The sequence below is a fragment of the Alosa sapidissima genome, chromosome 13 (assembly GCF_018492685.1).
Source record: "Alosa sapidissima isolate fAloSap1 chromosome 13, fAloSap1.pri, whole genome shotgun sequence".
In the NCBI taxonomy this organism is placed as follows: Eukaryota; Metazoa; Chordata; class Actinopteri; order Clupeiformes; family Clupeidae; genus Alosa; species Alosa sapidissima.
The window spans coordinates 15,308,665-15,330,556 of NC_055969.1; the positions used below are offsets into that span (position 1 = coordinate 15,308,665).

The following is a 21,892-nucleotide window of genomic DNA, read 5'->3' on the forward strand; positions in this document are numbered from 1 at the left end:
TGATGGTGGAAGATGGTGGAACAACATCTTGTTGTGGATCCAGACAGATTGGGGTCTGTTAGAAAGTCTAAGGTCGAATTGCAGAGTGTTGTGGTTAGTCCAAGTAATGACAGTTTGTTCACCAGCATTTGGGGGATGATGGTATTAAACGCAGAGCTGAATTTCAGGAAGAGTAGTCTGACATAAGAGTACTTCTCCAGGTGAGTGAGTGCTAGATGGATCAGAGCTGAGATATAAACATGAGGCCCATTTTGGGCTGATCGGTGCCAACTAAGGGCACCAAACCTTATTGTTATTTTCTGACAGCAATATGTGTCTATAACACAAAAATGCATCATGGACATCTGGGATTCACAGACACTCAATATACAGGTAGCCACCTATACACCCGATTTACCTATACCCAATATATTCTACATGGGTAGCAGTTATGAGGAGGGTGGGAAATGTCAAAACCCATGTTTGTTCACATCTTAAGGGTATATGCTTTCGGAAAATAATAGTTTAGGTGGTTGAATCAGTTTTCCCTAAATGACACAGTCTAAAAAGTAAGCCATACAACCGATTGACCTATACCCAATGTATTATGCATGGGCAGAAAAATACAGAAGAGGGTGGGACATGTCAAAATCCATGCTAGATCTCAACTTGAGGTTATATGGTTTCAGAAAATATATGGTTTGGGTGGTTGAACCAGTTTTCCCTTAAAGACACAGATCCAAAGGTACCAGCCATATACTCGATTTACTCATACCTTATGTATTATGAATGGGCAGTAAAATAAAGGGGAGTGTGAGAAATGTCAAAGCCTATGTTAGATCACATCCTGAAGGTATATGCTTTCAGAAAATATATGGTTTAGATGGTTGAATCAGTTTCCCTAAATGTTACAGCCCAAAAAGGTATCAGCCATAATCTATTTACCAATACCCAATGTATTTATGCATGGGCAGCATACTAATGAGGAGGGTGGGACATGTCTCACATCCTGAGGGTATAAGCTTTCAGAAAATGTATGGTTTATATGGTTGAATCAGTTTTCCCTTCATGGTACAGACCAAAATATATTAGATGTACACTTTTTTCACTTAAATCTATAAAATCCCATTAATTTTACCATTGTCTTCTGCCTCACTGGTTGTGTGCTTTATTAGCACATATGCACAACCCCTCCCTCCATGCCACAGCCGAACTGTGACCACACTTACTACCTTTCTTAATATAGACTTTATTCTTGCACTGTTGCACTGTTTGACTTACTCGTTTGACTTACTCATTTGCACCATCACCATGACACTCATTCATAAAGAGCACCTTACCTTACCTTATGCACAGAGGACCACAGGCTCAGTCCCTGCTTCAGTCATTGCAAGCGCACCTGATTGATTAATCACCCACTATGTGGATACTGTTTTTTAGAATTGATTTAGATTAAGTTTTATTTAGTATAATTTGTATTTTAGTATATTAGTATATTCTTTATCTTCTACAGTCCTTATTGCTTAGTTGTGTTTTTTATATTATATACTTTTAATTACTTTTTCTGCTGTTATTGAATGTGTGTGTGTTGTCTGTATGCTACTGTGACCTTGAATTTCCGATCAATAAAGTCTATCTATCTATCTATCTATCTATCTATAATTTCAAATGGGAACTTCTGTAGAAGTCTTCAGTTGTAAGTTTGGAGAGTTCATCACACATTGTTGTCATGTGGGGGCAAAGACAAACAAAATAAAACAGGTTTAAAAACAGGCACGGACTTCTCCACTGGCTCATGGACTACAGGATTATATGTAATTTAAGAGCATGATAAATGGTACTGTACTTTTTACAGTTTCCCCCTGCTTTCTGATACATTTCTGAATAAAGGTGTATGTGATGATGCACTATATGGTAACTACACACTAAACAGTCTACAACACATATATAAGGAGAATTCCGGTGTGATATTGACCTAAAGTGTATTGAAACATGATACCGAGTGTGAACGTATGTCTCATAGCCCATCTCGGCTTGTCCCCTGCACTCCAAAATCTGGCGCTAGTTAGCTGATGCTACCAACAGCTTTTTCAATAGTGGTGCTTCGGCATCGGGATAGCCATGCAAATAAATCACTGTTTTACACCCATTTACGAGGCTCAATGTATCTCCACACTTCATTGGTAGACTTCCGAGGGCCCTGACATTTAAAACGAGACATTGAGAACTTTGAAAAAGCACTGGTAGTTTACTTACAAGACGATTTATACAGACAGTATCTTCACGAAGTTTAGCGTTTGCAGCCATCTTGAATTTAGTCACGATAAGTCGAGCAACGAGTAAGAATGAACAGGTATGATGAGGGATCAGATTCCAAAAATAATTCAGTGGAAATGCATGGATTCCAGTTGCTGCTACTGGAAGAAACTGGAATCCATGCATTTCCACTGAATTATTTTTGGAATTCTCCTTTAAATAAAGTGCAGTTGTATGGTAGTCCTCCAAAAACTAAACAATGCAACTGCAATCACCCAAAATCCTGAATCGATACATTTGAAATAATCTGACATTGTGATCATTAAATCAACCTGATCCTTTCATGTTACTATACTGTCTTAATGTACATCAATTTCATACATAGACCAGAAAGTCATTGATTCTTTCCCAGCAGAACTAATATATAAAGATGTGCCCAAGTACCCAAACAGGTTACTAAGTCTAAACTAAGCCCTGATGAAGACCTCTGTGCTACGTCGAAACATGTTGGCTTTTTAATGAAGTAGCCAGTTACAATAAAGGCTTTAATTGATCTGTTTCCTTTCCTCGCTGTCACCATATTAGGAGTGCCTGGATTAATTTCTTTCTTATATTGGACTAATCCCCCTTTTCCAAGAGCACCCGATACCATGGATGTACGTTTGCAAACAGAGCTACCAGCCATTCTGAAACCCAAACAGGTTGTTGCAAGGGCAGCAACATCAACATATTTGTCTTACATGTACATTTATTCATTTAGCAGACGCTTTATCCAAAGCGACATCCATAAGTAATTATATTACAAGGGCCATTCTCCCCAGAGCAACTAAGAGTTAACCCTTAAAGGTGTAGGTTTTTGAACATTCTAAGTTCCGCAACAATTGAAGGTTCTAAAATTCTATGTTGAATTCAATGAACCCAGATATTCTTTAGAATGTTCATTTCTCAACATTCCCGTCACACCGGTGTGACGGTACTCCTTTAAGGGTTAAGTGCCCTGCTCCAGGACACAACAGTGTGGAAGCTGGGAATTGACTTTCCAGGGCAGGCTAGCTCATCTCCTTAGACACTACAGTACCACCGCCCCTGTGTATTGCATGTGAATTGGTAACAAAGAACACGGCAATCTAACAAAAAAAGCGTTGCTGAAAGCTTGTCAAGGGTGTCAATGTCAGAGTGGATCAAACAGAAAGCTACAGACAAATAAATGTCTTGGCCACTGTCCTACAACACCAACCATCTCAACGGAGCACTAAACAGGAACGGCACAACAGCAGCTGTGGCAACTTGAGCCTCTCCAAGGAGAAGCAGAGTATTTCCCCAATGTAAAAATAAAGGACCCGGCTACTTCAGTACACTCAGTCCTGATTCCTAAACTAGAGGTGAATGCTGATGGTGAGAGCATTAACCTGATTCACTAATGGAAGTGTTAAGCAAATACACAAACATAACATGAACCGAATCACCCCCACGGTATATCCCACAAATGAGGATTGTTTACTGAGAGCTAATTTTGCAGGACACAAATATTACTTGTGTTTTACTTAATTAAAAGAACCATTATTTAATGCTACTAGGAACAGCTTGATAGATAACTACTACATCTTACAACAATTTTATCTAAAAATGGTAAAAATCACCATAAATACACAAGTCCTCGGACATTTTTGATTTGTTCAACATTTTTGTTCGACATAATTTCGTTGACACATTTAAGGGTGGTTTAATGGCTGTATTTTTTTTTTTTTTTTAATTTTGTTTAGGTATAAACGGCACAATGGCTCATCCTTTATCATTCATTATACAGACACAACAACACAGTTGAACATCCTGCTACAACACTTCTGAATGATTATATTGATTATAATGATATAGATTATTTCCGTGATAGTTTAAATAAATAATTATTATTTTATATAATGATGTACACAAGGCTTTATTTTTTTCTCTATAAGCACCTTCATTATTACCGGTAAGTCCCTTAAAGAGTATAAGTTATAGTGGATGATACAATAAAATAACTGGTACATCACTCTTGAAGCAATCTAAAGTACAGGTAATTTGACTGAGCTTAAAGTGGGTGCTATAATAATTTCACGTTGATAGAAATATATCTGAAATGTCTTAGACTAGCAACTAACAGCAGTTACCCATATTACTGAAGCAAAACAAAAGTGGGACATATTAAACTGTAGTTCTATGATCGGGATAAGAGTATTACATTAAATAGTTACATCCTGCAAATGTAATGTGTTAATAATTTTTTTAAGCAATTTCTGTGCTACAGAACTGTAGTTTCTTTGAAAAATAAGAGACAATTCAGTGATTTTCTTTTTCAACAGTAACAAGAGACATCAAGTCTTCTACATAAATTTGGATTCAACAGTAGAATCTACACCATGTACCCCCCACTGAAAACCTCTGAAACAGTAAAAAAACTGAAATACTATACAGTAATAATCTGTACGTTAGACTGACTGGGGCTCATAAAACAGTGATTACCCATTTTTGGATGTAGTGCTTTATCTTCAGTAAAAAGTGTCATCATTGCAGTAACACAACATTTTTTACTGAAGGTAAACAAAAAACAATTTTGTGCAAGTTCTCAAAACAAACAAACAAAAACAGTAATGTTACATTATATGGTCTCCTCATTCACATTCGACCTTTATAGTTTCAACATGTGGCACATCTGGTGTGCTAAGGCTATCTTGGCTCTCGGTCCGAGTCTGTGTCTGAGGTTCCTCTGCGGCTGCCTGGCCTCTCTCGCTGGCCAGGTTCCTCTGGTGAATCTTCTGGTGCTTCTTGAGCGTGGACATGTCGCTGTAGTTACGGCCGCACTGTTGGCATGTGTACACCTTCTCCTTGGTGTGCACCTGCTCGTGCCGCTTCAGGTGACCTGCGCGGCTGAAGCTTTTGCCGCAGAATGTGCAGCCATACAGTTTCTCGCCGGTGTGGGTCCGCTGGTGCAGCTTGAGGCTGCTTGCCACACTGAAGCGCTTGCCGCACTCAGGGCAGCCGTAGGGCTTCTCGCCTGTGTGCATGCGCTTGTGGATGGTCAGGTGACCGGCCTGACTGAAGGTCTTGCTGCACAGGTCACAGCTGTAGGGCCGTTCGCCCGTGTGGATGCGGTAGTGCGTCTTGAGGTCGCCCATGCCATTGAAGCGCTTGCCGCATTGGCCACAGCCGTAGGGTTTCTCGCCCGTGTGGATGCGCTCGTGGATGCGCAGGTTGCCGGCGTTGCTGAACGTCTTGCTGCAGAAACCGCAGCTGTATGGCCGCTCGCCGGTGTGCGTGCGCAGGTGCACCTTGAGCTGGTTGTGCTCGCTGAAGCGTTTGGCACAGTGCGGGCAGCAGTAGGGGCGCTCACCCGTGTGCACGCGCTTGTGGATGCGCAGCTGGCCCTGGTGGGCGTAGCTCTTGCCGCACAGGTTGCAGCTGAAGGGCCGCTCGCCCGTGTGAGTTCGCTTGTGCGACTTGAGCAGGTCGGCGCGGCCAAATCGCTTGCCGCACTGGCTGCAGGTGTGGGCCTTCTCACCACTGTGGATGCGCAGGTGGATGTTCAGCGAGCCGACGCGGCTGAACATTTTGTTGCACTCAGGACAGTGGTAAAAACTGCCAGGCGTTTTGATTTCTGAAGTGCACTGCTTGTCAGCAGGCTGCGTCAGGTCCTCCCCCGCAGAAACATCTTCGTCCAGTAGCCGGCTGTCCGACAGGTTTCTGTCAGACTCCACCACTCCAGACTCTCGTCCATCAAGCAACATCCTTCCACTAGATGAGAACTCTGCCTCAATGTCTGAAACTGGCCCCAGTGTGTCCTTCTCACCGTGGTCCAGCCTCAATCTCTTCTCCATCTCATCTGTCTCTGAGTCCCCGCAGTAGCTGCCTTCATTGTCACTGGCCCCCAAGTGACTGTCAGACACGATGGTGACCCGCACATCATTGTCACTGTCTCTGGAATCTGAGCCGTAGAGCTCGCTGCCACCATACTCCAGCTCTGTGTCCTCCATCTTGATCTGCTTAGCTGCCACTAGGTTGAGAGGCGACTGGGCCTTCGAGAGGTCAATGGCACAGCCATCCTGCAGGTCGGGGTCAGATTTGACGGTGAAAGTGAAAAGCGCACCGGCGTGACCTTTCTCCATGTTGGAAGACAACAGTCGTTCCGACGGTGGTGTGTTTGTCCCCATCTGAGCACAGGCTTCATCCTGACTGGGCTGCTCTCTGCGTGGTCGCCGGGAGTTTAGCTTTCTCCTGTTCTGGGTGGGGGGCCTTGAGTGATTTGGTGTGGAGGAACAAGGTATGTTGGCACACGCTGTCTCCCCTGGATATCTTTCTACTGAAGTGTCCACACAGGAAGTGACCACATGATTGCTCTCCTTGGCTGAAAAACATGAAAATATTTGTTATTGCATACTTGTTTAAAAAGTGTTGTTGAAATAAAGGTTTGTATATATTCAATTAGATATATAGTAAATAAATACTAAAGGTATTAATAAAGGTAAATTAACAGATCTTTGTTACAAATCTTTGCTTTGTACTCCCCACTTGATGTACACATACATACACTCAATGTATGAAGCTGTTAAACTCAATGGCTTCGTATATGCTTCAGGGATAACACACCACAGTGTAACTTATTTGTAGCCTACCTTTCCAAACACTTACATCCTGCATTTCCAATACTCCTGCACCTACCAAGCAAAATGCTATTGGGTCATTAATGCTACTGAATAAGTCTTGTGTTGTTTCTGCAGCAGGACCTCACAAGTAACTAAATAAATCACTTCAGTTTGCTCAGGTTGGCAGCAAATCTGCGATTTCTGTTGTGGGCGTGTCTATGTGAAGCCGTAAGACCGCCCTGTCTAGCAAAATATCTTTCGAACTTAACCCCTACAATAAGTCTACCGGCGTCTTAAATAAATAACAGCATCTTTCGCGTCAATACGCCCCATGCCTCCTTTTCAGTATCGTTCAAATAACGTTTACCCATGATTAAATTGCCAGGTTAATGTAAACAAGACAGTTCTGCAGACAAGCAACAACAAAACATGCATACACCAATCTTGACATAAAGGTCACCTGCGCCATGCAATAGTCGTATTAAATACATACCTTTGTTTTCCGTCTTTATTCTGGTATCACATTCGTACAGTCTGCGCCTGAGATTTTCATTTTCAGTTTCTATCCTTAGGATTTTACCTTGATACTCGGACAAGGTCTGCTCAACAGACTCCAGAATGTCACTCACGGTTGCTTTGAATATTTCATTGAGCGACGACTCCAAAAACGATTTTAAATTACTCGATTTCTCCATGTCTGCATAAGTTATTTGTTCAGAGATGACAGTGTAGTATTTTGACACAATGGTTTATTTCCTCGTGAGGATGTGATCAAGTGTGTGATGCTGCCGTTTACGGAACAAAGCCGTCGGACACTGCTGACGCACTCACAGCGACTGATGTAGTTTTGCCATGACCTTGTTGGAGAGCAGCTAAAACTGCCGCCCCTGGTGGCTTGGAGTTTAGAAGTCACAATAGTTTTTGGTATGACCACCAAGCCTTTAAACGCTCTGCTCATACTTCATCTTGAAAAGGAAAAGGAAGTTGAATAGTAATAGCCTACTCTTTGTAAAATTGACATTAATGAAATAGATTAAAGTTCTAAATCCTGTAACCCATCATCGTTCCAACCAAACACACACCGAAATTAATTGAGATCACCTAATCAAATGCAGTCAAAAATGAGGGAAAGCTGCAGGTGTTAGAAACGTTGGAACAAAACAGCCTGTCTACGAGAAACATAAAAACTCTGTTATCTAAGTTAAACAGCTTCTTAATAGGCATTTCATCTAGTTAAATGCTCCCTGCAGGCCTATCTACCCTTGCGCGCCTTGTCAAACACCACGCGCCCTTACAAAAATAACTGCAGTCACTGGACAAAAAAACGCTATTTCATTATATTTGTTCTGAAATAGGCTACAATGCAATTTAAATGTCCAAAATACATGCTTTTCTGCAGTAACTTCCTGTAGTGTTGTTGCACTGCAGTTTATCATGTCCAAAATACTGCTTCCTTCATACGAAGTAGTTCTAGAGCTCTGCCATTTTGACACTCACCCTGCAGTTATACTTTTGTATGGGTGCAATTATCATTAGGCTAATAGTAAGCCTAACATCAACTTCTCACCACAAATACTTCAATGAAAGCAAGAATGTCTTGTCCTACCCCCTCTAGTGGATGAACGAATGGGAGGAATGCTGTTTAACTTTTCTCCAGTCAAATGCCCTCGGGCGATGGGTGTCGGCTTCACTATCACAGGTAGCCTATCTTTCCGCGTTTAGGTGTCCTCCAATCAACAGTGCCTTTCTCTCTGCTTTGCATGCTTTTTCATGTCCAGTTGTCACTGTGTCAACGTCCTCTGTTCCACACCTTTGCCACTGATGTAGCCTAATCACCGATACGATATTTGATCCGGTGTGTCTACGATCCATATCAGAGTAACCGGAGTAGGCTAGAACAAAACATTAGGGCCTGGATGAAGGAAAGAGGAAGGTTCTTGTGAGTTTTCAGGTGTCTCTCCTTTGACACTTGGCGCGCGAAAAGGACAGCGCATGCTGGGTTTGTTATGATGATTCCACTACTGAGCTACTGAGCTGAGGCTGCCGAGCAGCACCTGCTGCCCTCTTAAGGAGTTTCGGGAAGACATTTGGTGTGCAGTTGGCCGTGTAGGATGCGCACCTAAACGTGGCTTTGACTTAAATATCAGAGTGGTAAGTAGGCTATATGAAGATGATTAGTGTAGTGACCTGGGGTTAAAGGGCTTGAGGATTTCCCAACCAAGCGTTTTTTGAATAAATTCTTTGGTTGAAGTCTAGGCTAGTTTCTATGTTACCATGACTGTCTTAATTTTCAAACTCTTATGTTCGCCGTTTCTTTGTTTTTGTCTGTTTCTTTGGGACTTTATCTTATCGTAGTCGCTGAAAATAATCTATTTACTTTCTTATTCTGTCTTACTGAGGCATGGACAAAAGCTTCTCCCATGTTAATCTAACTGTCTGCCTGCCAGTCTGTCTGTTTCTCTGTCCCTGTGAGTGATGACCTTAGAAAACACATGTCCAGCATCCTAATGAGTTGCTATGAGTTGCGCAATATGAAAGTCAGCAGCTGATAGGCCTAATTCTGTCTGTTGCTTAATAGATCTTGTTCCCCCTTTTCTACTTCTACTTTTTTTGCCTTATTGTAGAAGTTTTTGAAGCCTCTCAAAATCAAGAACACAAAGGCTACTACAGTATAAACCACAACACCAGCTTCTCTAATGTGTAGGCTACAATAGAGCGGAGCTTAAGGCCGTGGCAGAGATCTCACATTAGATGTCATGTGTCAGTGTTATTATACCAAACATGACTGAGGAACATTTTGTGTCAAAATTCTCACTGGATTGCCTGCCCTTTCTCAGCGAGACATTAGTTCTCTGTAGACCTAAGGAAAGGCTGAACATGTGTACATGCCTGTACATGTGATGTAGGCTATGTAGCCTACTTTATGGTGCTCTAATGCATTATTTGTATGGCTGCAAAGTGCTGCAACTTAAAGCAGCCCTAATTAAGGAAAGTTGGTGTTGTTTGTGTGGCACGCCCCGTCCTCGGTGTAATATTTCATACTTTTTTTCAACAGGAAGTGAGAAGTGAACATCACCACAGGAAGCTGAAGGCAACATGGACCCGGATGTTGGTTAGATGATGTGAGTATAACACAGAGAAAGTTGTGAGTGAGAGAGAGTGAGAGAGAGAGAACCTAAAAAGAGAGAAGTGGATGTAAGGGACACTACACTCACACACTCTTTGTTGTGGTGAGTTTGTTCGTATCTGCTGGGCTTGGTGTAGTTCCTTAACTTGTATTTGTCTTCCAAACACTCATTTAAATGTTAAAGCCTAATATCTCAACAGTGGTTCTCAGTATGTTCTCTTTGTGTGTGTGTATGTGTGTGTGTGTGTGTGTGCATCCAAGTGGAAAGGAGGGACATTGAGTATGACAGCAAACATTTAATTTATTAGTATCATTGTGATAGGAGAAAAAGATAAATTGGCATGGTGAGGTCACATGAATGAAACTCAGCCCCACGCCCTCAAACGACTAGTGTCTGGCTTAATCTTTGCTTGACACCTTCTCTGCCTCCACACAGTATCTCGCAGTGGAGGTTTGTCATTTGTGGTCAGGAAGTTCAAACGCACTCCTGCATTTCAGCAAAAAAACGCACATTGCAAAGCACATCCGTTCAGGCTGAAGAGCACGGTGGTTCCTGACAGATAATCTTAATGTTTAAGGGCAGTGTTGACGGTACAGTGACTAGTAAGTGCTTTTTCTCTTTATTCAGTTATATTAGCAGGTGATGTTTGAGGATGTTAACTTCGCCTAGTGTGGAGCTTATGATCATCCATTTGCATAACTGATGAGGGTTGCCGGCAGTTTAAGATTGACTTTAGTCTGAATTTTCTGTTAATGTAAAATCATTACCACTCAATTACATGAGGTCCATTAGACATGTCCTCACTAATAACTATGCTTAAAAGTTTGTCACTTATTTGATGTGACAGAATAGCTTTGTTGTCTATCGTTGCTGTTGCTTGTGAGGGAGTGGCTGGTGTGTGCTCTCAGAAAGAGGACCTGCTCAACCGCTTTATCTATTGTTTGTTTTGTGTCAGTGTATAAAATCCTTGTCATAGTTTAGCTAAAAAGTCATTTGTTGCTTTCCAACTCTAAAAATAGAAGGATTATGAACTTGGGTAACTGTAAAAACTGAATGACATCTTTTTGTATGTTTTAGGGATTTCATGATCATGATAGAGTATTGTTTAAGGGGCTCACTGAAATCTGCTGTGTAATAGCATGTTTTAATCACTGTTCACCGATGACATGTTCATGTCTTTCAGATAGTGCTGCAGTAAGTGTTGAAATAGCTTATTTTTTCACCTCCAAAGCCTGGATGTTGCTACTGTGGCGTTCAGCGGATATCAGAATGAACGCCCCTGTCACCACCCACGAGTGAAACTGAACTGAACTGACGCCAAGAGTCAAGATGGAGGAGGAAGCGAATGGTCTTCTTTATGCTGGGTTTCAGAGCGTCATCCCCAGTATTTTGGATGAAGGGAGTTCCATAGACCTGTGTGGGGACAGAAGCCTTCATTCTGGGATGGGACCCATGCCCTGTGACGAGCCCGAGTCTTTCGCTGCTTACCCCATCACCCATCCCGCTGTGCCGCTCTCCTTCGCCACGGTCCAATGGGAAGTGCCCACCACCCCCACGGACCTCCCCTCGCCAATGACGGACAGCAGCTCTGTGGACGAGCTGAGCTGCAGTGATGGAGTCAGTCCAGACTGGGTGGTTAACCCTCTTTCTATGGTCCCATCAACACCCACAGACTCTGTGTCGACTGACAACATGCTGCCAGTGCCTGATGGTAATGAGGTCAAGTTACCAAAGTCGGTGACGTTGTCAGAGCAGCGCACTGATTCCGACCAACAGGTATGGCACTCAGATCGAAAGTCTGATGTGGTTAGGATGTATTTCATGCCATCTACATTACAAACATAACTCATTTGCAAAGTGCTTTGAATTGCAAATGTGTATGAATTACGTTACATATAAATACAGTTGCCTCGCCTTGCATATTCATGGGTGACAGACAGTAAGGCAGTAAGATATCCAGGTTATATTGGAATTATGTGTATCCTCGTGTCTTCTTGTCTTAATGTCTATGTGCCTTAATGGTCTACTTCCTGTGGAATTGTAACTGTGCTGGACTGTGCAAAAGTTGTCTCTGGATCTGGGTCTGTTTCCTCTTGTCAAAATTAATTAATTTGTTCAGTTTCATGATGAGTGTGAATGCAACAGAATGAGAACATGGGTAGCCGCAAACCCTCCACAAAGTTGTCCTCATTCACACGCCACGGTGTGTGTGTGTGTGTGTGTGTGTGTGTGTTTGTGTGTATGTGTGTCTGTCCTTCTGTTGTGTCTCCCCTGTTTGCAACTGGCTATGTCCTAATGCCGCGCCGTCTGTGTTGTACTTCACACGACAGGCCAGTGATTCTGTGGAGGCGGATCTGACGATATCTCTGATGGTGACAGGTGATAAGGAAGACCTGTCTCTGTCTGCTGATGGAGGTGTGTTAGCCTACATTATTTCCATTTAGAAGCTTACGCTGTTAGATGTTTATGCTGCTCTGAAAAAAGATTAAAGAATACTTTCCAGCCACATTAAACTTCCATTTAGGACATTTGCTCTTCAACCAAAGTGTGGTTTTTATGGAAAAGGTTATTTGTTTCATACAACCCTTTTTTGGCTCAAGGTGTCAGGCATGTGAGGATGAATAGCTCACAGCTGTTCCAAACATTGCTCAATGTTGATAGGTTTCTGGTTAATAACTATTAAAACCTCTTTTTATCTCATGGAAAAGTTATCCTTGGTAGTATTGTACTGACTGCTACAAATTAAATTTATTTTTTATTCTGTATGAATTATAGTGTTGTTTTTTTATGGAAATATGAATTATAGTGTTGTTTTTTTTATGGAAATATGACTTTTGTTTCCTCTCTGAGTCGGCAACGCCCTCTCGTCATCTAATTCAAAATCCTGGCCTCCCAGTGACACTTGAGTCATTCAATTCCATTTGCGGCTCGGCACATGGAATGTGATATCAGTGCCCTGAGGCTGTAGTCTGACTGTATTAATGAGCGCCATTGTGTTACATACAGAGATAAGGCAGCCTGAAGAGCCCACAGTGGAGGAGATGGCCCCAGCAGAGGCAGAGGCGAGCACTGAGACATCCGACATCCCAGAAAGCAGCAGTGGTCATCCAGAGACTCCTGGAAAAGAGGAGAAGAAGGAGGAGGAGGAGGTGGAGGAGCACCAGCCCCTCCCAGTGACCATAACAGACACGGAGCAGGAGGAGCAGGAGCTGAGCTGCTGCACAGATGGAGGAAGTGATGGCGAGACACTGGAGGTGGTGGATGAGAAGGAGACCATGTGGAGTGACTTGGCTAAAGATGAAGAATGTGTGTGGTGGACAAACAGCAGTTTGTGCTGTGATGACAAGGACACAGTAGGGTGTGTATGTTTATACAAACACATGGCTTACTAATGTAATCTAAAACCTGTGCATAGTACAAGTAATTACGCTTGTGTTCCTAACTACAGTTGTTGACCACTAGAACGTTTTTAAAACCTTTTAACATGTACAGTGTAAAAAGACTTCATTGTTATGGTTAAAATGTGAAATGTATTCTTAGCTTGCCTACAACTTACAAGTAAGAACTTAACATGTACAGTATACTTCAAGTTTTGGTGGAGCTGTACTGTACTAGTGTGTGAATTTATTGTTTACAGGGAGCCGACTGCAGTGACCCAGCAGAGCACAGACTCAGAGGAAATACCACTGTCAGGGGAAGACGAACGGTGTGACCCTGACGAGGACCCCACGTCTGCGGACCAGATGACGCTGCCTGAGCCCACCGAGGCCCAGGACTGCCTCCAGCCCCCAGGAAGCGACTCAGACGGCGGGGAGGATTCGTCACAGCCACACGGTGACCACGTGGAGCAAGAGGAACGTCCAGAGACAGGAGAGGAGCCCCAGCCGGAGAGCTTCAGCGACCCAGGGGAGACCTCAGCATGTGAGGAGGGGTCAGAAGGGTCGAACGAGGGGGAGATGTCAGAGGTCACTCAGCTGATGCATGAAGCCGCATCGTCTGCACCAACTGAGGAGGTGACTGAGGAGCCATTAGGGGATACTACAGAAGCTGAAAGGACTGAGACCAGTCAGACCTCTGAATGTGTAAAAGGTGGAGACCTGGAGGAAACAGATCAGTGTTTAGAAAAGACAGAGGCGCTGAAGTGTTTGGTTGACGAGCCAGAGGTGGAGAACTTGGAAGCTGAGGAGCAGCAACAGCAGCAACAAGCCTCTTTAGATTCCGAGGAGACAGAACCGTCTCTGTGTACAATGGAATCAGAACCCTCAGAGACAGAACAAGCGACACCACAGGCGGAACACACGGACAAGACATTGAAAGGTGGACTCTCCGATAAGACACAGCATCCTGAGGAGGCTGATATGGAGGACTCTGATATGACCAAATTGATAGAACAGCCAGATGAGCCTCAGGGGGTAGAGTCAGCTGAGACAAGTCAAGCTGAAGAGTCAGCTGAGACAAACCCCACAGAACAGACAACACAGGCTGAAACTAAAGAGTCAACTGAGAGTGAAATAACAGATGAATCGAAACAGGCTCCAATGGATCAGTCAGGAGAAGCTGTTCAAACAGACAACAGTCCGGAACAATCCGAAACCAAACAACTAGAGGAGGAGCACCTCGAGACAACAGAGGCGTCACAACAGACTGAAGGAACAGAGCAGCCTGAATGTGCTCAATCTAGCGCACACAAACAGACACCGACAGAGCAGCCTGCGAGTGTGACGGAGGGAGAGGACTCATTAGAGAGGCATATGGAGGAGACGACGGAGCAGTTGGAGGGACAGATGCAGGAGACGGGGGATTCGGAGGAGGAGGAGGAGGAGGAGGAGGCAGTGGCGGCAGAGCCGTACATGAACGGAGGGGCGGTAGACAGAGATGAGGCGCGCAGGCTGGCGGAGAAGCTCTTCAGGCTGGAGGGCATTCACCGCACAGATGTGGTCCGACATCTGGACAAAGAGTAAGAGTGATGGGGCACTCACAGGGACACTTGTGGCTGTGTGTGTGTGTGTGTGTGTGTGTGTGTGTGTTAGCATGTGTGTGTGTGTGTGTGTGTGTGTTAGCGTGTGTGTGTGTTTGCTTGTGTGTGTGTGTGTGTGTTAGCCTGTGTGTGTGTTTGCTTGTGTGGGTATGTTTGCATGTGGGTGTGAGTGTGGGTGTGTGAGAGAGAGGATCATGTCACAGCATTAATGCTAAGTCATCCTTATCCATGCTACATATGTACACTAAAAGCCAAAGAAGGAAACTAACAAACCAAGAAAACTGAACAAAAAATGTGCTGTCAAGACAAAACAAAAATCCATTGTTGTATAAGTGATTGCGCAGCCACACATTTTTTCTCACTTCCTTATACCCGTGCACTGAGGTAATAAGAAACAGAGAGGAGTTTTTCACTTGTGCCAACTCTGTTTTAGTAATGATTTCAGCCGTGCTGTTGGAGAGGAGTATCTGAAGTTCTTTGACTTCACGGGTCAAACTCTGGACCAGGCTTTGAGGTAAGTTTCTGCTGAGTCTGGTCTATTCCTTCATATGATGTGTGTGTGTGTGCGGGGGCGTGTGTGTGTGCGTGTGCGTGTGCGTGTGTGATGTTTGTCATAACAATTACCGTTTTCATTTCAAATATCATAATTATCGTGGTTGATTACCACGGTGTGGAAACCGTGTGTTTAATCCCTCCCAGCTTCATCCGAGCCGGCTTTTGACATACAGTAGGCCTGGTACAATGAAACAAAACTGGTACCCTACTAATTCTCTTGTCTAATTGATGGTTTTAACTGGGACTCGGATTAGGCTCCACCTGATTTTAAAAGGCGGAACATTTTCACCACAAAACGTGCACTGTATCATGTAGCCACTCTGCGTCTTTCTATGTTCGCGTCCACATTAAATCCATTCCTCTCATGTTATCAGGAGAATACAGTAGCCTAAAGTTTTATTTCAAACATTTACTTTGGTCTCACTCATTGGATCCAAATAACAGAAATAGCAAACTCCAAGTCATGGTAGGGTAAGTTAAGCTATAAGCATATAGCCAATTAAACATGACCAAGGAAAAAGTGAACGGGACACTTTTTGAAACTATTTCAGCTTGTGTAGGCCTATCAGTGCTTTCTGAACATATTTTAAAAAATACCGCGATAATACCGAAAACCGTGATAATTTTGGTCACTATAACCGTGAGGTTAAATTTTCATACCGTTACATCCCTAATCATGAACTGCTTATCTAGCTCATGACCTTTCAAGTAAGCTCCATCTTGTCATACTGAGAACAGAGCGAAACTCACTGGTTCTGTCCCCTTGCTCTCTCCTGCCAGGTCTTTCCTGAAAGTGGTGGTGCTGATCGGTGAGACGCAGGAGCGGGAAAGGGTTCTACAGTGTTTCTCCAGCCGCCTCCAGGAGTGTAATCCACACGCCTTCCCCTCGGCAGGTAACTGACCTAGGGCCAGGGAGCTCTGATTCAGCTGGGCTCGGTTCAAACTGCAATTACGAGTAATCCGCGCCTGTTGTTTGCGCTTCATTAGCTATTGATGACTCATCTATAATGTAGTTCAGCTATTCACACAGTGTCGTTCGTTTTTTTCCATGGAAACGTGGACGAGTATTTTAAAGTGTCAGGATACTCTTTGTGGAAAGCGATCAGGATGAACATCTGCTGCCAAGCCTAGTTAGCTCATTGAATAGTATGGTGGTATGGTTGATCCGGATAGAGGTTTCGATTCAAACAAGGGCATTCTTTTTCCCATAGGTGCAGTTCTGACTCTCACCTGTGCTATGATGCTTCTGAACAGTGATCTTCATGGACAGGTGAGTGTGAAATATGTACGTGCGTTCAAAGACCACCACTGAAAAGAAAGCAGGTTATGAATTAGTCATGACAGTGTGTATACTTAGTGTGTATTTAAATACACAGAGCAGAGTAAAACCACATATTACTGTTATAATAAGTACCGGTATACTGTATTTTGATACAAGTCTGCGACATCTAAGAATACATTCTGAAGTTGCACATTCACACAGATATACACAGAAAGCGATCGGACCTGACAAGAAATTATTTGACATATCATTTTCTATTGAGTTTCTTGATCATTGTCTCAGCGAAGTTTGCTTTTGGTCTGGTCTACAGAATGTGGGTAAAGCCATGTCACAGTCCAACTTTGTGTCCAATCTGGATGGGATGAACGACGGGGAAAACTTCAATAAAGATGTGCTAAAGGTAATCTGGGCCTAAATCTGCTCATTAACATGAGACTAGACAAGTAGCTCTGTGCTAGATTTCCTTTCATGTCATATGACGAGTAGTGTGTTGGGAGATCATTAAAAAAAAACAATGGTTTGTATTGTTTCTGTTTTAAATTCACTATTTCAATACACAACCGACAAAGAAAATCACTGAAGAACAAAAAAAGAAAGACCTCCAAGTGAGTAAATATGAAAACTTCTGTTTCAGGGCCTGTACAACTCTATCAAGAATGAGCCTTTGGAGTGGGCAGTGTGAGTAGAACCTGCCTAAAATATTTACAACTACAGCAGATTTGGGATTGATTACTGATATTGCATCCTTACTTGTCTGTCTATAATGTCTCTGTCCATCTCACTCTCTTTTTCTCTCTCACTCTCTCATGGTCTCTCGCTCACTCTTTCACTCTCTCTCTCACATAGGCTCTCTCTCTCTCTCTCTCTTGCTCTCTCTCTCCCTCCCTCCTTTTCCTGACAATATAATCTTCTTAATCATGAGCTCTGATAATATCTCTCTGTATGGTGTGATCCCCCCAGAGATGAGAAAGAGCTGCAGAGCTCCATGATGTTACCGGAGGATGCGGCTACTGACCCAGCGATGCGCTCCAAAGGCAACCCCTTCCTGAGTGTCCCCCACGACAAGAAGGCCACCGTCTTCCACAAGGGCTTCCTCAAACGCAAGGCTCACGCCGACATCGACGGCAAACGCAGTGAGTGTGTGGGGAGCATGGTGATTGTCTTAGCAGAGGACTGTCCGAAATATCCTTGAGATTTCAGCTTAAAGGGAAAGTTCGGTCTAACCTCAAATATATGGTCTATTTTTAGATGATCGTTGGTAATGTTAACAACATTTATCAGAATAGGTTTGAGTAAGACCGGAATATGCATTTGCAACAAAATAGCATATAGCTATAGCCTCGGGGTCGCTACGTCAAAGTAAACCGCTTCCTTAACCCACTGACAAGGCTCAGTATTTAAAGTATTTCTAACTTTATAAGTGTACTGTTTGTCTTCTTGGTTATTAGGTGAAACGAAAACATGTGTGGAACATGGTTGGCGGGCGTTTTCCCCCCCGATTTCAGCATTGAATGCTTTTTTCCTTTGTTTTGTTTTGTCTTTGGTTTCATCACTAATGTCTTATTTACTTATTAATTTAGCTGATGTTTTAATCCAAAGTGATTAAGATACCAATTGCAGGGGCCAGTCTCCCTTGAACAACTTGGGGTTAGGTACTTTGCTCAAGGGCACAACTAGGAATTAAACCCATGCCTTTTTATTGCTACTGCATGTTAGCCAAGTTCCTTAGCTACCACATTGCCAGCATGATATAATCTTACATGATGAATGTGTTTTTTAGCCCCTTGGGGAAAGAGAAGCTGGAAGACCTTCTATGCTGTGCTGAAGGGGATGGTCCTGTATTTACAGAAGGTGAGGGTTCAGCTGTGACGCCTTGTCAACTTTCCCATACATTCATGTTACTTGTTACTTGTAACCATGCAGTGAGACAGGGTTATTTTTCTATTTCTTCTATCTCTTTTGCCTCTCTCTCTCTCTCTCTTTCTCTCACTCTCACACACACACACACACACACACACACACACACTGTGTGTCTGTCAGTCTGTGTAACCTACAGTAGTGTCCTTCTTACTTATCTCTCCTTTGCCTCTGTCCACTCCTAATGGGTCTGTAGGATGACTACAGTTCAGACTGGCACAGCTCAGAGGAGGTGGTCAGCGTGCACCACGCACTGGCGGAGCGAGCCGTGGACTACACTAAGCGGCCGTATGTCTTTCGGCTGCAGACGGCCGACTGGAGAGTTTTCCTGTTTGAAGCTGCGTGAGTACTCTCTGGGCTGGCACAGGCTTTGAAGCTTTTATTTAACTTTTATTTAACTGGATTGTTATTGCAGAAATATTAGTAAATAAAAGACTGGAGGTATGACATATACATTACATTCCTGAAGTGTATAGGTGTGTATATATACTGCTTTGTGTTATCCAGTGCCTCTGATTTACTTTGGATAAAGCACCTGCCTAACATACTATGAACTTATCATGGAATGTAAATGTTAACATTCTGCTTCTCTCTGTCTGAGAGAAATTCAGCCTATGATGTATAGCTAAGACTCAGGAGCTCTCCTATTGGCTAAGTTGTTCCTGTCCGTCACAGTTCCACAGAGCAGATGAGCTCCTGGATTGGTCGGATAAACCTGGTGTCGGCCCTGTACTCCTCCCCTCCGTTCCCGGCAGCGGTGGGCTCTCAGCGGAAGTTCTCCCGACCCATTCTACCCGCATCACAGTCCTCTCTTCCCCTGGTATGGAACATTCCGTAACTGAATCCTTTCCAGGGGAATGGCACTTTTCTAGCAAAGGAACTCTTTGAGGTTAATTGCTGTCTTGATGTTTTATTTTTAGGGTTAAGATTAGGGTTAACCAGACAGATTTCACTCGTGTTTCCAAGTGGGCCTAATGAGTGAAATTCACTGGCAGGATTTGTTGCAGAATTTCACTTTTGCACGGCAGGCTTTCATTTGACATTTATTTGTACCTCACTTAGTAGATCACCACTAAAGTTAGAGAAAAAATACTTAATAATACAAATCCTAGTTGAGTTTCATTTACCCTTTTCAGCCAGTTTTGTCTCCCAGTAGGTGTCTATGACTCATTTGTTTGCAACACAGAAAGCGTTGTTAAAGTTCTGGCCTTATTAACCATTACTAGAGAAAGATTAATGCATAGTCCACATATCCAGTGTTGTACTAAGCCGTGCTCTTGCTGGGTCCACATATCCAGTGTTGTACTAAGCCGTGCTCTTGCTGGGTCCACATATCCAGTGTTGTACTAAGCCGTGCTCTTGCTGGGTCCACTCTCCCACAGGACAAGCAGCTGCAGTCCCATGCTTCCATGCTGCAGTCCTTCCAGGAGGACCTGGCCGCGCTGCAGCAGAGCCTGTCCGAGGGACGCAAGCCCAAAGCCAGGGAGCTGGAGGAGTACAAGGTCAAAGAGGAGTACCTCCAGCATGAGGTGTGTGTGTGTGTGTGTGTGTGTGTGTGTGTGTGTGTGTGTGTGTGTGTGTGTGTGTGTGTGTGTGTGTGAGTTATGACTACTCTGATCTTCACAGGAGGATGTTGTCACATTTTAAATTTGCGTGTGTGTGTGTGTGTGTGTGTCAAATGTCAAATTGTGAGGATGTTGTGAAATTGTCAAATGTCAAATTTCCGGTTTGTATATGAACGATGGCTTTTGTGTTTATACTGCAGTGAGTTCATGTACTGAGTGCCATATACTGAGAAAGTCCATACATGTGCATGTGTCAGATGTCTAAGCAAAGCCCCTGTGCACTCTTGGCGCTTCAAATTAATACAAGGGCCAAGTTAATATGAAGTTAATACATGATCACTCAATACATTCAATACACGTTGAGTATGATACATGTTATTAAACAATGTACTTTGATGTTTCAGTTGAGGTAGTGTACATTAAGGATCGTAAAATGGAAAAAGGTGTACTTAGATCAGTAGTTATAGTATTATGGTAGTATTTATCACCTATCTAAGTGCACAACAATAAGAACACTTGATGTGAAGTGGGACTGCAGTCGTAACTGTCCACCTAACGGCCTTTACGTCTTTTCTCTCCACGCAGAGATGCCGGTATGAGGTGTACGTTCAGATGCTGGAGGCCTGGGGCAGCCTGAAGCGCACCTCCAAGTCCGAGGTCACTGCTGACGACCTGGGCCTGTTTGACCGCCAGGTGTGCAAGGACGCCCAGGAGGAGGAGGAGGACGAGGCGGACGGCGGGATGAAGAGGTCCCACTCAAGCCCCTCGCTGGAGCTAGAGACGGCACCGCCACCCATCATCAAGGTCCGGCGCAACATCTCGGAGAGGCGCACCTACCGCAAGATCATCATCCCACGACGGAACCGTGAGCTCTAATGACAGCGGAGACAGGAAGTGAGACTGCATGTTCCAGTTTCGAACGATTTTTTTCATTTCACTGCTGCGAGTTTAAACCAGAGACTGTACAAATGAGGATTTAAACCTGTAACGTGTTGCTAACTGTACTGTGAGCTCATCTGCTGTTTGAGCAAACAGGAACATGACTTCATGGCCAGTCTCGGAACACCCGGGGCAGGAGCCGACGCAGGAAACCACTGCGGGGGGGAAGACACGCTTACGAAAACCACAGCACTGAGCCGCCACATGCACAGAGTATGTGGAGGACCGTACATAAACATGCAGAGTATGTGGTGCGCAGCACACCCACGCCATGCAGTGGGGGTGTGTAAGGCTGGAAACTGTGCATCGCAGTGACTATGTTAAGGAGGTATGTGCCAGAAGTCTGTACGTCTAATGGAAGGTGTATCGGGCACCCCTCTCACAAGGGTTGTCAATGCCAAAATGTCTATTTACACTCAGGGAAATGTTTTTCAAGGTCAATATTGTTTTACTCATTTCAAAGACTTTTCCTACATGGTTATTCCAAACAGTGTTTTGTGCATTTTATGCATTTGTGTTCATAGACATCTTGATGTTTGTAATGTTCTTCAAAATATATGATGGACCTCACCCTGACAGCCCTTATTATTTATTTGCTTTGAAAAAGAGGTTGTGTAAAGTCTAAAATATGTTGTGTACATTTGCAATAAACTATTCATTTGTGTTCAAAGTCA

General features: G+C 43.6%; 2 protein-coding genes across 8 annotated transcripts; one reads left to right on the plus strand and one right to left on the minus strand.

The window, feature by feature from the left end:
• Positions 1-4,756: 4,756 nt before the first annotated feature.
• Positions 4,757-8,519, minus strand: LOC121680354 (zinc finger protein 436-like). Of its 3 annotated transcripts, XM_042059695.1 has the most exons (3): positions 7,348-7,756; positions 6,885-6,926; positions 4,757-6,616 (listed from the first exon to the last, which is right to left on the minus strand). In XM_042059695.1, the coding sequence occupies exons 1-3, from the start codon at positions 7,547-7,549 to the stop codon at positions 4,887-4,889; spliced, it is 1,974 nt and encodes a 657-aa protein (XP_041915629.1). In that variant the 5' UTR covers positions 7,550-7,756; the 3' UTR covers positions 4,757-4,886. The 3 variants fall into 3 exon arrangements, with proteins under 3 accessions (XP_041915629.1, XP_041915631.1, XP_041915630.1); XM_042059697.1 differs by lacking the exons at positions 6,885-6,926; positions 7,348-7,756 and adding an exon at positions 8,461-8,519; XM_042059696.1 differs by lacking the exon at positions 6,885-6,926 and having other exon boundaries at positions 7,348-7,753.
• An 84-nt stretch (positions 8,520-8,603) lies between these two features.
• On the plus strand, positions 8,604-21,892 carry LOC121680340 (PH and SEC7 domain-containing protein 2). 5 transcript variants are annotated; one of them, XM_042059672.1, is made up of 17 exons: positions 8,604-9,005; positions 9,910-9,976; positions 11,166-11,758; positions 12,313-12,397; positions 12,989-13,340; positions 13,620-14,939; positions 15,394-15,474; positions 16,296-16,408; positions 16,727-16,785; positions 17,108-17,197; positions 17,432-17,475; positions 17,758-17,930; positions 18,578-18,648; positions 18,911-19,056; positions 19,390-19,534; positions 20,097-20,243; positions 20,865-21,892. In XM_042059672.1, exons 3-17 carry the CDS (start codon positions 11,312-11,314, stop codon positions 21,153-21,155), a joined length of 3,564 nt encoding a protein of 1,187 aa, XP_041915606.1. In that variant the 5' UTR covers positions 8,604-9,005; positions 9,910-9,976; positions 11,166-11,311; the 3' UTR covers positions 21,156-21,892. The 5 variants fall into 5 exon arrangements, with proteins under 5 accessions (XP_041915606.1, XP_041915607.1, XP_041915609.1 ...); XM_042059673.1 differs by having other exon boundaries at positions 11,214-11,758; XM_042059675.1 differs by lacking the exons at positions 8,604-9,005; positions 9,910-9,976 and adding an exon at positions 10,013-10,084.